General features: G+C 48.2%; 1 protein-coding gene across 1 annotated transcript in view; it reads right to left on the bottom strand.

Annotated features, from left to right (window-relative positions):
• The window catches only part of LOC104281452 (inositol hexakisphosphate and diphosphoinositol-pentakisphosphate kinase 1-like), a gene marked incomplete at its 5' end in the record, with an annotated part of 22,531 nt that extends 9,657 nt beyond the window's left edge, over positions 1-12,874 (bottom strand). The window contains 3 exons of the mRNA XM_009879448.1: positions 6,251-6,373; positions 11,533-11,623; positions 12,695-12,874. Of these exons, the coding sequence (XP_009877750.1) occupies positions 6,251-6,373; positions 11,533-11,623; positions 12,695-12,874 (394 nt within the window). The remainder of the gene's footprint in view (positions 1-6,250; positions 6,374-11,532; positions 11,624-12,694) is intronic.
• Between the last annotated feature and the right edge of the window lie 22 nt (positions 12,875-12,896).

Here is a 12,896-nt window from a genome sequence, read left to right as displayed (position 1 = left end):
GCTGCCCAGGATTAGCCTCAGCTCTAGAGACCCCCCGTGAAATTGTGGCAGGCCAGCCTCTCACCCAGCCCAGCCTTTGCCAAACACAGCTGCAGGGGTAGTCCCTGAGCAGCTGGGTTTCATCTTTAAGCATAAATCTGAGAAGCAAATACATTTTAGGACACGTTCCAAGCCCAACACAGTTCAGGTGTGACTCGATAAGAAGGTCAGGCCCACACCTGCCCTCCCCCAGCTGAGACAAGAAATCCAGACTCCCAGCAGGGTATTTGAGTCCTGCACCCAAGCGCGGCCAGCCCCCTCAGCACATGGAAAAGAGCAAACGGCCCAGCACCAAACGACCAGAGGCGACAAAAGGGACACTGGGGGAGAGCAGGGTTTGACTGAAAGCGGAATGCTTTGGCTGAGGAAGAAGAGAGAGGGTACAGAAGTGCTGACCTCCCCTCTCTAGACTCTCAGAACAGCCCTGTGCAATTTTCTGCAATACCCTTGCATGACAGACAAGGTACTGGCATGCAGGCATGCCATCTCCTCCATGTAGACAGCCTCAGGACATATCACACTCCCAAGACTTAGGAGACCTGGGCATAAACCACCTGGCATGATGCTGTGCTCGGCCACTGCTCTGGTTCACCCATCTCACTTCACCATACAGAGGCAGCTCTTGAGAAACAAAATCCAGATTCAGCACTGTGAACAGCTTTTGCATCCTCAGGCGAGTGGTTCGTGTGGTTAAACATCCTCCCTGCTAAAACTAGTGCCAAGCCTAGACCAAATATGCCTAACTTCAAGCTTACACCTGCCGGACCTCTGTCTTAGTTTTCTTGATTAAGAAGCACTTTGCCATTAGAAATATTCATTGGGTTCTTGGGAAAAACCCAACGCCTGGTTTCACTTTATTATGTTTGAGGTGAGGGCAGTTGCTTTACAGCGAGGCTTAGGAAAGGCTGGTGCTTGGTACAAGTTTTGCTACCAAGATAGAACAACACATCCTGCTGACACACACCATGGGAGCTTGGATGGTATCCAGACATACAAACAAACTGAGCAGTCGGCCACTCTGGGAAAAACAAAACCAAGCAAACACAAGAAATAAGTTCCTTCCAGTTATTTGAAATAAAGCCACACTTAGCTGCCCCTTCTCCTTTCATCCTTCCCAAAACTTTGGTCTTCGTAAAAGTCTTCTGAACTTCTTTCATCTTCCAGATCACGCAGAGCCAAATACCTTCATATTTACCAAGAAACAAGATTGCAGGAGCAACCTTGATCACATAAGACAGAAATACTTAGGCTGGTATCTTTCAGTGATCCGCTTTGGTTCTAACTTGTCTCAACAGCAGGAGCCATGAGGTAGGAGTGGTGCTGCGAAACAAACCTTTTCAAAAGTTTCTGTGCAAGACTTGAATAATAAACACTAGTTCAAGGCATCTGCTACAACAGAGCTAGTGGTCTTAAACCTCAAAAGACTCACAGTTCAGGTGTCAGTTAGTAGCAACACGAAGCAGAGACAGTGAGTCAACAGAAGCACTGTCAGATGTCCTTTACAAAGCCTTCTCACAGCTACGAGTGCGACAGAAGTGAGGCAGGTTCCAGCACCCTGGGTGACACGGAGCTGACCTCCTCCTGCCTCAGGAAGGCGGCGGACCCCAGCCCGGACCGTCCACCGACAGCCGAAGAGCGAAAGCTCTGGGGAGACGCCACTCCCAGGATGACATCTGGAGGGAAGGTCAGCCTACTCCCACCAACATCAGCACGCCTGCAGTAACCAAGGCAGCAAGGCCCTAACAGACAGGTTTGCCAGCAGGAGGCCATGAGGTTACTGGTACTGCTAAGAGGACTGTGCCGAGGAACATCCCACAAGAGGGAATGCTGGCAGAACCTCTTGCTCTCCCGCCACAGACTGAGATTTTTCAGGGAACACACAGGTTACCCTTGTTTTGGTCCTGCACACCTGCATTGTAGAAACTGAGGCCCTGAGCTGCTGATGTCCTTAACATACGGAGTGGCTATCCATCCCTGCCAAATCCAGCGGTGTTCTCCCCGCAGCCCCCACCCCCAAAGGCAGCAGGGCAGAAGGCCTTCGTGTCAGCAGTGGAACTGAGCGCTGCTTCAGGAGTCCGTATGTAGAGCCACTGCTCCTGCTTTTTCACCTGGGACACAAATGCCTTGGGGACAGCAAAGGAACTGCTGAACAGTAACACAGGGTGAAGGAACACGTTAGTCACAACAAGACAATGGGGGAAGGTGAAGCATGTTTGGACACCAGATACACAGACACACAAAAACCACAAGAAGGCTGAGAGGAAAGTATGTGCAGAGAGAACTGAACGTGAGTGTAGGGTTAGAAGTGTGAGGGAACATCAAATCAAGGAAGCAAACGTACCATTAGTCGGATGCTTTGCAAACGACACAGAAAATCGTTTTACGGCTGGCATAGACAAGAGCTCTGAGGAAATAAAAACAGATCATCGCAGTTAACAGCCTGCTTCTAAGGATTCCCCAACCTTCACATGCTTGCAACTACCCACCAGCTTCACCTTCCTCTTGACCCCCATCACACACGCTCCCACTGGCACCGCTGCAGCAGCCTGGGCTACCCCTGCCTGCGGGTCTGACGGAACCTCTTGGCGTCCTCGCACCCTGCCAGCTCCCACTTCCCTCGCACTGCCCTGCCAGGGTCTCTCCTGACACTGCAAGGACCACACTCTCTCACTGACAGTCGGCATCTCATTCCTTCCCACCACACCTCCAGCCATCCTGAGAACAACCCGGGCTCAGCCCTGTGTGAAATGCAGCCATGCTCACAACCACGGGAGCGCCCGGCCACGCAAGCAGCGGCACCATGGGAGGAGAATTCTAAGGATTCACCTCTGCCCAGGGTGACCATTCTGCAGAGGAACTGAAGAGCTCTGGCACAGTTAAGTGCAGCTCGGAACATCCTCTTGATGCAAGCTAAACAGCGCTATTTATGCCTTTAAAGGTAAATCCACTAACTAACTTGGGTAGGAAGAGAAGACCCATGAAGACACGCCTCTACAGTTCTGTTGCTCAAAGCATGTCAGTACAGAAGAGGTTTGGGGATAACCCTGTCAGAGTGGTCCTGAGGCATCTCCTGGCCGTGCCCAAGGCCTGGCCAAGCTTTCCCACAGAAATCACACATTGAAAGACAGTGCAAGGACAGATTCTGTGTGTCTGATGGGGTGCAAACGGATGAGCTTTAAAGGACATGAATTAGTCTCCATATGCACCAAAATAAAAGGCTGAAAAATTCAGTTTATTTCCACTGTGGAAATTCCTTAGCTATTATGGGAAAGAATGGCCTAGATGAAAACATCGGTACGTAGGATTTGATGTGAGACCCCAGCCAATCACACTTTTTGCTGCTATTTAGGAAGTTTTAGGAAATACTGGAAAATGTTTTTATTTCTCTTTCACATTTCATGCATGCTTTCTACCTAGTCAATAGGATCTGCACATCTATCCCTCTGCACCAAGGTTAGGAGATACACGTATCAGTTTATGCTCCACACTCCCATTGTGCTTCTCTAGCTACATCCACTAACTTGCCCAAAGAATATATTTAACTCTCCAACTTGCTGCAATACCCTTTGCCAATGCAACTGTTCTAAAAATTGTTTTCCCTTCTTTAAACTCAACAAATAGAGCATGACAACCTCCCCTGCACATGCAACCCCTTGGAAATGCCCAAGTCCCAGAGCTGCTAACCACCTCCCCTCACCCCACGCCTCCCCCTTGCCTTCACAGCCCATCAGTTTAAACGGTGCAACACAGCTCACTGGATCCCGGCTTCAGACACACCAGCTTCCAACCACAACCACCAGTGGACCCTCCCTCAACCTGAGGCTGGGAAACGACTTTCCACTGAAGCATTCCTTAGCCCTCTTCCAGCCCCAAGCAAAATAACTTTCGGAAATAAGGGCCATTTTGACTTCCCTTGAGTGAGTCTTTGATGAAGTGCCATAAGCCATGCACCATGCCTTGCAGCACCACAGCCACGAGAAAGAGCTCATGCAAGCACATGCTCCAGAATCTGGAGGGTTTTAAACGTTATTAGCCTGATGACTGTAAAAAAGGCCTTGAAACAAATGTACTCCAAGAGCCTGCTGTAGCTGCTGTGCCACTCACCACGTTCAGCTCTAGTGGTGGTTGGTATAAATGCCACTGTTCAGCATTTCACTGGTGCTCATTTAAGCAGGAACATGCAGATCAAGGGCTTATTTCACTTTCCAAACCACCTTGCCCAGAAGCTGAACCACCTTCTGCCTCCTGCTTGTTTTTCCAAGCCTCCCGCTTCGTCCTCACAATTGCTCTTATTGCAGCAAGGTGCTGGTAGCACAGGGCGCCGTATGGCACCAAGAAACATCACAAAAGATATGTAACATCAAGATGAGTCATTCTGGGCTCTGTTAGTCTGCCTTTTAAGTAGCTGAGAGTACAAGTGTGTCTCAACACACATATCTTGTCACCAAATTCAGGTTACCGCAGCAGGACTCTGCTCCAGACCTCGGACGTGGGCAGCCAGCTGCAGGCGCACACCCACTGCACAGCCTGCACAGCCAGGACTGAACAGCATCTGTTCTGTTCCCAGCCAGGCACAGAGGAAGCAGTCTTTGATGTTTTTCCCCGAGAATTAGTGCTGCCTCGGATTCACACTGCTCGCAGTTACAGAAGAAAAGCAGGCAGCGCCCTTGCTGGCCCTTCCAGCGGCTCCCTGGGTGCTCGCAGCCCGGTCTCGTGCCAAACACCATGAGCTTATGCTGGGACCTACGAGTAGCCAGCCCTTGGTGCCTTGGCCAGCTCAGGCTGGTAAGGCAGGGTTTAAAATCCTCCCAGTTCACCTTCCCTCTCTCTACCACTCACAGCCTGTGGTGTGCCAGGGAGCTCCCTGAAGAGGGGAGAAGCAGCACAGCTTTCTCTTGTGCAGTGAAAGGCACCACAGAAAGCCAATATACATAATAGTCTTGATACAGTGGCATTGGTGAGGCTCCAGTAGGTCTAAGAACCGGGTAGAATCTTTCCACCCTGACTGGCTAGGCTGTTTTCCTTGCCTCAAAACTACAAAAAATCCAAACGAATTGGCCTCCTGCTTTCCCCAAAGTCCCCAAATTACTGCCTTAATCATCTTCCCTCCTTGTAATCCACCAGTGCTAGTGTTTGTTATGAACCCAATGAGAAAGGCACTCAGACTCTGTAAAGTACAGATTAAAGTACCATTTGTTAAAACTAACACAAAGAAGAAAAAGAGAGGACAGATAACCTTCCACCCATTCAGGTGCTGGAAAGCCCAAGCTGTGTCACAGCAGATGGACTTCCAGCCAGGGCACAGCACTCCCTGCAGATCTGCCCATGGAAGAGTTTGTTCGATGCTGCTCAACTCATAGTACGTTACTCAGCACTCACCGAGTCCAGGTGCCCTTCTTACCACGATCACAACAGACACTTGCACTTGTGCATTACGCCCCTCCAACTCCTTCAGGATATCTCAGGGCTTTCCCCGTGCTCCAACTTCCTTGACAGGAGCAACACACTCTGTTTCTCGGCACATAACCCGTATTAACTGCAAATCCATCTGGGCGACATTTATGCTAATGACCCAAATACATCTTATCAGATCACCTTGCTGAACCTTTAAGGCAGTTTCTGCAGAGCTGTGCAATAACTAGACTTTCCAGTCCTTTTGCAGTATTTCATCCGAGTATCCCACTCACCTTAAGTATTTCAGCCATATTACGCTTATTTTCTCACAGCTACCTTGGACTCTTCTGTGTGCCCAGCCTTATTCTAGGATCCATCTTACCCACCCCCAAGCATATCATCCTGCCTTCAGCACAGCCCCATCTGTGGTAGAGTGAGGATTACTGCCTCCACAAAAGATTCAGCTATTACCAGTAAGATCATGAAGGTAAGCACGATGACATAATGTGCTGGATTTCCACACCAGGACAAATCTATATAGTATCAAGACCAACAAATCCTCCTCCAGAAGAGCCAGGAGTATTAAAATATCAGACCCCAGCAATACTGCAGGAAAGTCCTTGCACAACGTCAGCTCCTGCCTCGGCCTAGCAAGGATCACAATTTCCTGGGACGTGATAAAACGCATTACTGTAGATGTGGCAAACACACCCATCCAACTGCCGCTCTTCTTAGCAGTCCAAGTCTCTGCCTCAGTAGCATCCTCAGACACCAAAGTCCACAAATTAAGCACCTGCTGCACAGGGAACACACATACCGTCTTTGTATGTCAGGCTGCTGGCAAACTTTTTGCCATGGCTGCGAGCGTAGTCCTGGAGGTTGGGGGCACTGGAGGAGCCTCCCAGCACAGTGGTGCTAAACAGGCCGGTGCATTGTGACCCTGGAAAGGCATGGAAGGTGTTAGTATCGTATATCCACGGCATGCAGCTACAGACAAGCAGGTTAGTCAAAGAATGAGCAATGAACTGGCCACTTCGCAGGCAACCTCAGGGGAAAAAGTGGTGCTTGGGACCATCAGGAGGCAGAATTCCCCATTCTAAATTCAGTACTGCTGAACGCACAACACGCAGCCCAAAACTCAGCACCAGAAAAGTTCCTAACTCTGACCAGGGGTTTATTTCCATTTGGTGTTCTTGCCCTGACCTAGGAGAAACACCTTGACACCCTCCAGTCAGCAAATCTACAGACTAAACAGACTAATTTACTGGCAGATAAAAATAGAACAGAAGATTTCTACGAAATCTACTCATGTCAGAAAGGCCAGGCTGCCAAGTCACCAGTGTTCCTGTCACGGGGCTCCGTATCTCTGCTGTTCTGCCCCTTCTCTTTAGAAAGCTCCCTTTTCTGTAGGACATGGAGGAAAGGAAAGGACTGCCCGATCTGCTGACCAGCAAACGTGGATTAATCACTCTGTAAGGCAGTAAGGAAAGCAATGTGACCAGAGAGCCGCCTTGCACAAGCTGCTGCCCAGGTGATATTTCACATTGTTGTGTCTTGCTAGTCCAGAGCAGGTCCAATTATTCCATGAACTACCTCTGCAAAGCGCCAGACGCTCACACAGCGCGGGCCTCTGCCTGGTCAGGAATATGGCACGCAAGACGGTCTCGCGCACAGAAGGGCAATCTTGTACAGGTGGCTTTGGCAGCTGCTGGTGTCTGCTTCCCCAAGGCACAGTGTTCTGCAGAGTGACTTGACTTTATGGGATATCTAGGGAACATCAGGCATTTGAACCCCTTCTTTTTTTAACTGAGGAAAACAATTGTGAGACAAAACCTTATTATAGGCCAGACAAAGCCACCGCCTGGCTATAAATTCTCTGCTAAACCGTCCTGATGCTGCATTCTGTACCAGGAGCACCCACTGCTAAAACCAGCTTTATCCCCACATACAAAAGGCTTCCAGAAGCAAGCAGGTTGATCTTGTTCCACCTTGTCTGCCAAGGTAAAAAATCTGACATACTGCCTACTAGTATTTAACCGGAACAGTGCAACCGTTACTACTGTTAAAAAGATCCTGCCTATGTTGCAAGCAGCTCTTGATTCTAAAGTCCACCATCATAGCATTATTTAGGTCAGAAGGAATCTCTGGAGGCTTCTTTCCCAAAGCCCAGCAGGGCCAACTTGGATCAGCTGCTCAGGTTTGTCTAGTCAAGATCTGAATATCTCCAAGAAAGAAGGTTTCACAACCTCTCTGGGTCCCTGGTCCAACATCTGGCACAATCACAGTGACAATTTTGATCTTCCCATGCTACAACACGTTTCCATTGGTTATCACTGTCCCCACGTGCCTCGGAGGACAGCCTGTCTCTGTCTTCTCTGTAACCTCCCGCTCAGGGGGCTGAACAGCATCAAGGTCTCCGTTCCCCACAGCTTCTGATCCGAGCAAGCCGTGCTCTCTCGGCTTCTCCTCCACGGTTGTGTGTTCCAGCCCCATCCACCTCCACCGCCCCTTAACGAGCTTACACCCCCTGCACCCGCACTCTTCTCGCACGAGGGAGGCTGGGACAGAACCAGTCTCACACGAGGTGAACAGAGCAGAAGAACCAGATCCCTCAGCCTGCTAACCCCGCAAAGCCCACCGTTGGCCTGCTTTGGTGTACGGACATGCTGCTGCCTCACGTCCGCTTGTTGCTCTTCTTTTTCTTTCCCTGCAAAGCACATTTTTTTTGCCAGAGCTTCTTTGGAGAAAACTCACAGGTCCTGAGTTTTGAGCTATTCACATGTAAGCTCAGTCTAAGCTGTCAAAACAGTGAAAAGGGACTGAAAGCATTCTCAGATGCACTGAACTTCAGCTATTCCACCACCGTGACACTGCTTGGAGCCTTCCACAGGCCAGGCTAGCACACATGCATCCTTGGACAAACAGGCAAAGAGCTCTAGCCTGCAGAGTCACTGATACACAAGCCTTAGAAAATTTCCTCCTAATGCCTTAACTTGAAGCTCAGTGCTGACTCAACAGGAAATGGAATCTGTCAGAGTACAAACAAAATTTTGTCTAGCAGCAGTCGGGATGATGATCCTAATTGTCCTTCCATGGCTTAAAACCAAACAAGCCAAAAACAACAAAAAAGGAACCACAACACAACAGACTAATTTACTGGCAGATAAAAATAGAACAGAAGATTTCTACGACTTTCTATCTTGAGCAACCTCGTGCCACTAATCACTATGCTGAGGATAACCCAGTGTTTCTGCTATCCTACAGCAGACAGACGCAATGTGTAACACTGTTAAGTCAGAATGAATTTACAAAGATTACTCTATGGACGACAGCAACTGTCCTCAGGGAACTCCGGGAGACCCCTGTAGCCACAGTAAACACACACACACAAGCACACGAGCGTTCTAAAGAACACGATGGTCTATTTGCCCTTTGGATTTAAGATGCTGCTACTTTCCTAGAAATTACTGTATGTGCTGCATCTTTTCTGTGTATTTAATTTTCAGGTGTACTTTCAATGTTTCAGATGTTTAAGAAATGGACATCCCTTACTTTCCTACGGGAGTCTCAGTACACAGCCTCATGCTCACTGCCCATACAGGGCGTCTATTGCTCAAACACCAAGGAGTGATTTTACCCCATTCTGAAGTGTTCTTGCAAGGAAAGAAAGGCACTGAGGCTTCCCCAGGCTTCTCAAGCTAGACGCATAGACACTATTACAGACAATCAACAACAATGCACTTGCTCCTGCCCAGCAAAAGATGGCATACTCCAAAGCACAGCTCTGGGTAGAAAAAGCAAGCTGCAGCCTGCCCCGTTTCCAAACAGACTTTTCAAGGCGTTTCTTAAATTATAGAACACAATTCTGGCAGGTATGGCAGCAGGATTACCATAGGAGTCCTGTCCTGCTCCACTCCTGCGTGCCAAGCATAGGAGGTTATACCTGAACAGACCTTCTCCCAGAGGTAACAGTAGCCAGCCACTGACAAGGTCAGGCAAAGGGAGTCAGGCTCAACTTCAGAAAAGCTCAGAAGCAGCAGGTAGTATCTGAATGAACCCTCTCATAGCACAGCTGCTGAGACAAGCATTAAAGCCAAAACTCAAGCTCCCATGAGTTCTGTATTATTTCTCACAGAGAAAGCACATTTCATACCCTAAAGGGGGAGGAAATCAGATTTTTACAAAACAAGCAGGAAAGGAATCGTGGAGACTCCTTGAAGAGCTTGATTTTTACAGGTAAAGAGGAATCATTCTTCTTAACAGTTGTCAGGTTAAAAGAAATTCACAGACATCCCAATAACCAGGGACTGTGCGAGCTGGTGTTGCACCACAGGACTCTCCTGCGCATCTGTGCCAGCAGCTGCAAGACTCTGTAGGGAAGGACGGCTTGACTCGTATTCAGCTAGAAGTGTCCTGTCACAGATCAGGTGGATCAATTCCTACTCGAACTTTTGTATCTGCAGAGCTTCACAGTTGGGAAAGTGACCAGCACAGGCTTCCCAGCAAGGCAAGAACCTGAAATTAAACCTGCTGGCATCACATTTCTAATTCTCTTGTCAAGGAGAAGTGCTGCTATACGAGGGTCCAGCAGAGTAGCTGTCTTCTCTATTGCCAAAACAGACATTCCTCAGAAACCTGGGAAAGGCTGTAGTAAATAGCTTGTAACATTTGCTTGCCAGACAACATGCCTTCTGGTGCTCCAACACCCAAACAGCAAAGATAGTTTGCACGCAGCGTTCGAGGTACTCAGTAATTCTCCAAGCAGATGCACTTCCACGACTGCGTGCCATCTCGGAATTCACAGAATAACCACAGGTTTCTTCAAGCCTAAGCCAGGCAGTCTATTACAACTTCACTCTGCAGAGTAGGGTTATAGCTTGGACTTGATGATCCGAAGGGTCTTTTCCAGCCTGAATATTTCTATGATTCTACAAACCTGGTTAATCCTGCAGGTGGTCTGAGAAAGGCAGAAGTAAGTAGATGCACCACATGAAACAGCACATTCAAGAAAACACCACAGGCAAGCCCACTGTGCCTTTATGAAAACTATGCGCATCAGCGTTCCTTCTTAGATTTTTCCAACTGGCTGGGAGCAGAGCTGGCAGGCTCCAGGGACACTGCTTAACCACTCTGAAGAGAATTCCCTCTACTTGGTAAGAATTAGCTTTCAAAGCAGCAGCTTATTCAAAAGTGACAAAGAAATGATCAGGCTTTTCAGAAATTTCTTGGCCGCTGGACGTCCACGTAACAGAGGAAAGAACTGATGAGTCAGAAATGCTGCAAGTCTACAGCCGTGCCATAATACAAAAGCAGTTTTAAAGAAAAAGAAAGTGGGCAAAACTTGGGCATTTCCACCTCCTGGTGCTTATTAGTCATCTGCAAGATCTAGGTTTAACTGCTATCTTTGAACCTCATGACAGCAAAGACAGCTTTCCAGTTTCCAAATAGATCTTGCTGTAACAAAAATATTTCAGGAAGAATTTCAACTATTAAGACAGGGAATTATACTCTCAAGCACAGGCACAGAAATACCAAGTGCTCCCAAATATTCTCTTCTGCTCGCTACCATGCAAAAAAATAGCTAATCTGGGATTCCAGCTCAATTAGAGAGCTGTAAAACACCATTGCAGATCACAGCCCTGTTCCATACAAGAGATCTTTATGAAGCAAAGGTAGAAATCTAACAGTCTTACATGAAGAGCATCTTTGCACGTAAACGACTCTTTCTGCAGAACAGAAAGCACACTAGCTCCCACATAAAATCATCTCTTCCTAGGAAGCTCAGAAATGGCAAAACCAGTGATAGCAACATGGCACCAGAAGGCCGACCTCCAAGCACACAGCTTGCTCTGTCGCTCCCATACTATAGAGGATGAAAAGGGCATCTTCTGTTGCGAGAAGCTGAAGAAGACCATACACAAAAGGAAATGCAGTAAGATAGTCTCTACAGCGGTCTGAACAACACTAAAAAGAAGACATAATACATAGAGAGAGACACACAAGGAACTTCAGCCAGATGTATATTTGGAGAAATGGACAGATGCCCACAAAAATACAGAGGTACAGGTGAGCAGACTGGTTACAGGTCAAGTACAGTACCTAAGCCACTTTGCTTCATCTCAGAAGACTGCCTGGAGTAAGTGCTGAAGAGGCGATAACCTCCTGATTTGGAAGAAGATTCAGATAGCACCTGCAAAAACAGACAACATAATCACTGTCATGCTCCAAGTTACCAGCCTTTATACATCAATTGAAGGTAAAGAAAAGTAGGTCTCTTCCTTAAACCCACAATTTTCAAGATGCATAAAGTTACTTATATGGTAAGATTGTGATGGTGCAGGCTCAATTTCAGTTTCAAGTTTGTGCTGGGTTCTGGAACAGTGGGGATTTCAAAAGTACGAAGGCACTCGTACACTGAGCTTGTCTCGCAAGACTCTTGCTGGGGCCACTGGGACACAGACTCCCTTCTTTAGCAGCAGGGAAGTATATCCCCTTTAACTCAGAACGTGCCTGGTATAAAGAGCCCACGAGTGCTGCACACAAAGATTAGATCAAGAGTGGCACAGACATGGAAGCCAGCTAACAAATACCTCAAGCCCTAACTCTGCTTTCACTGGCTCAGAAAACAGCAATAATGCCCGTGAAATTCCTCCAAAAGGAGGAGCAAATCTAGAGCACTCTGAAGGTGCCTGCTGACTCTGAAGCTAGTAACAGCCCTGAAGGAAAGAAGAACAAACAGTAAAATCACTCTTTGTTACTTTAGCAGAGCAGCGAATCAGACAGTTCTAAACCCTGACAGTTTAAACCCTCCATAATAAACCCACTGCTTAGCAGGGACCTCCAATTTGTGTGACAACTTAGATGGGCAACAGGAACAAGAGGTGTGGAGCTGAACTGTGAGAGGCAAAGGCTGGAGTCTGCAGGAAGGCAAAGACGTCACCATGGCTAGGTGATGAGCTTGCACACAATCTTGTAGCTGGTTACACTGATTGCTCTACAGAGCACGTAACCTAAATAATTCCTGCGTTTCTCAAGCTTTTCCTTACTTGCTCTTCCTCATTGATTCCTCTGACCTGTCCTCCCTGCATCCTTCCTCAGTGAGGAGGAGTTTGGGAGGCTTCTTCCAAAAAATCCCTCCAACTTCTGCAGATCCTTTCCCAGGATCAACTCAAATTCTGGCACGTTAAAAGGAACGTCGGGAAAACAAAACCAGGCAAAAGACTTTCAGTGGAACTACAAATGGCGCCCGTCGCATCGTTACCTCCATGGATCCCGTCTTCCGGTTCCTGATGAGAGGAGACCTCCGCTGAATGCTGACAGGCTCGGAAGGCTGCGGAGACTTTTGCTGCACGCGGTCTGGCTCCTCGACGCCCTTCTCCTTGGAGAGGTCCTCCAGGCTGCCTTGGTCTGCTTTCTTGTCCTCGTTCTGCAGCGAGGGCACACAGACAGCTGCAGGCGCTGGC

Source organism: Apaloderma vittatum, unplaced genomic scaffold (genome assembly GCF_000703405.1).
Source record: "Apaloderma vittatum isolate BGI_N311 unplaced genomic scaffold, ASM70340v1 scaffold19582, whole genome shotgun sequence".
NCBI lineage: Eukaryota > Metazoa > Chordata > Aves > Trogoniformes > Trogonidae > Apaloderma > Apaloderma vittatum.
The sequence above is the reverse complement of the archived record's forward strand: the minus strand, read 5'-3'. Positions and strand labels throughout refer to the sequence as shown.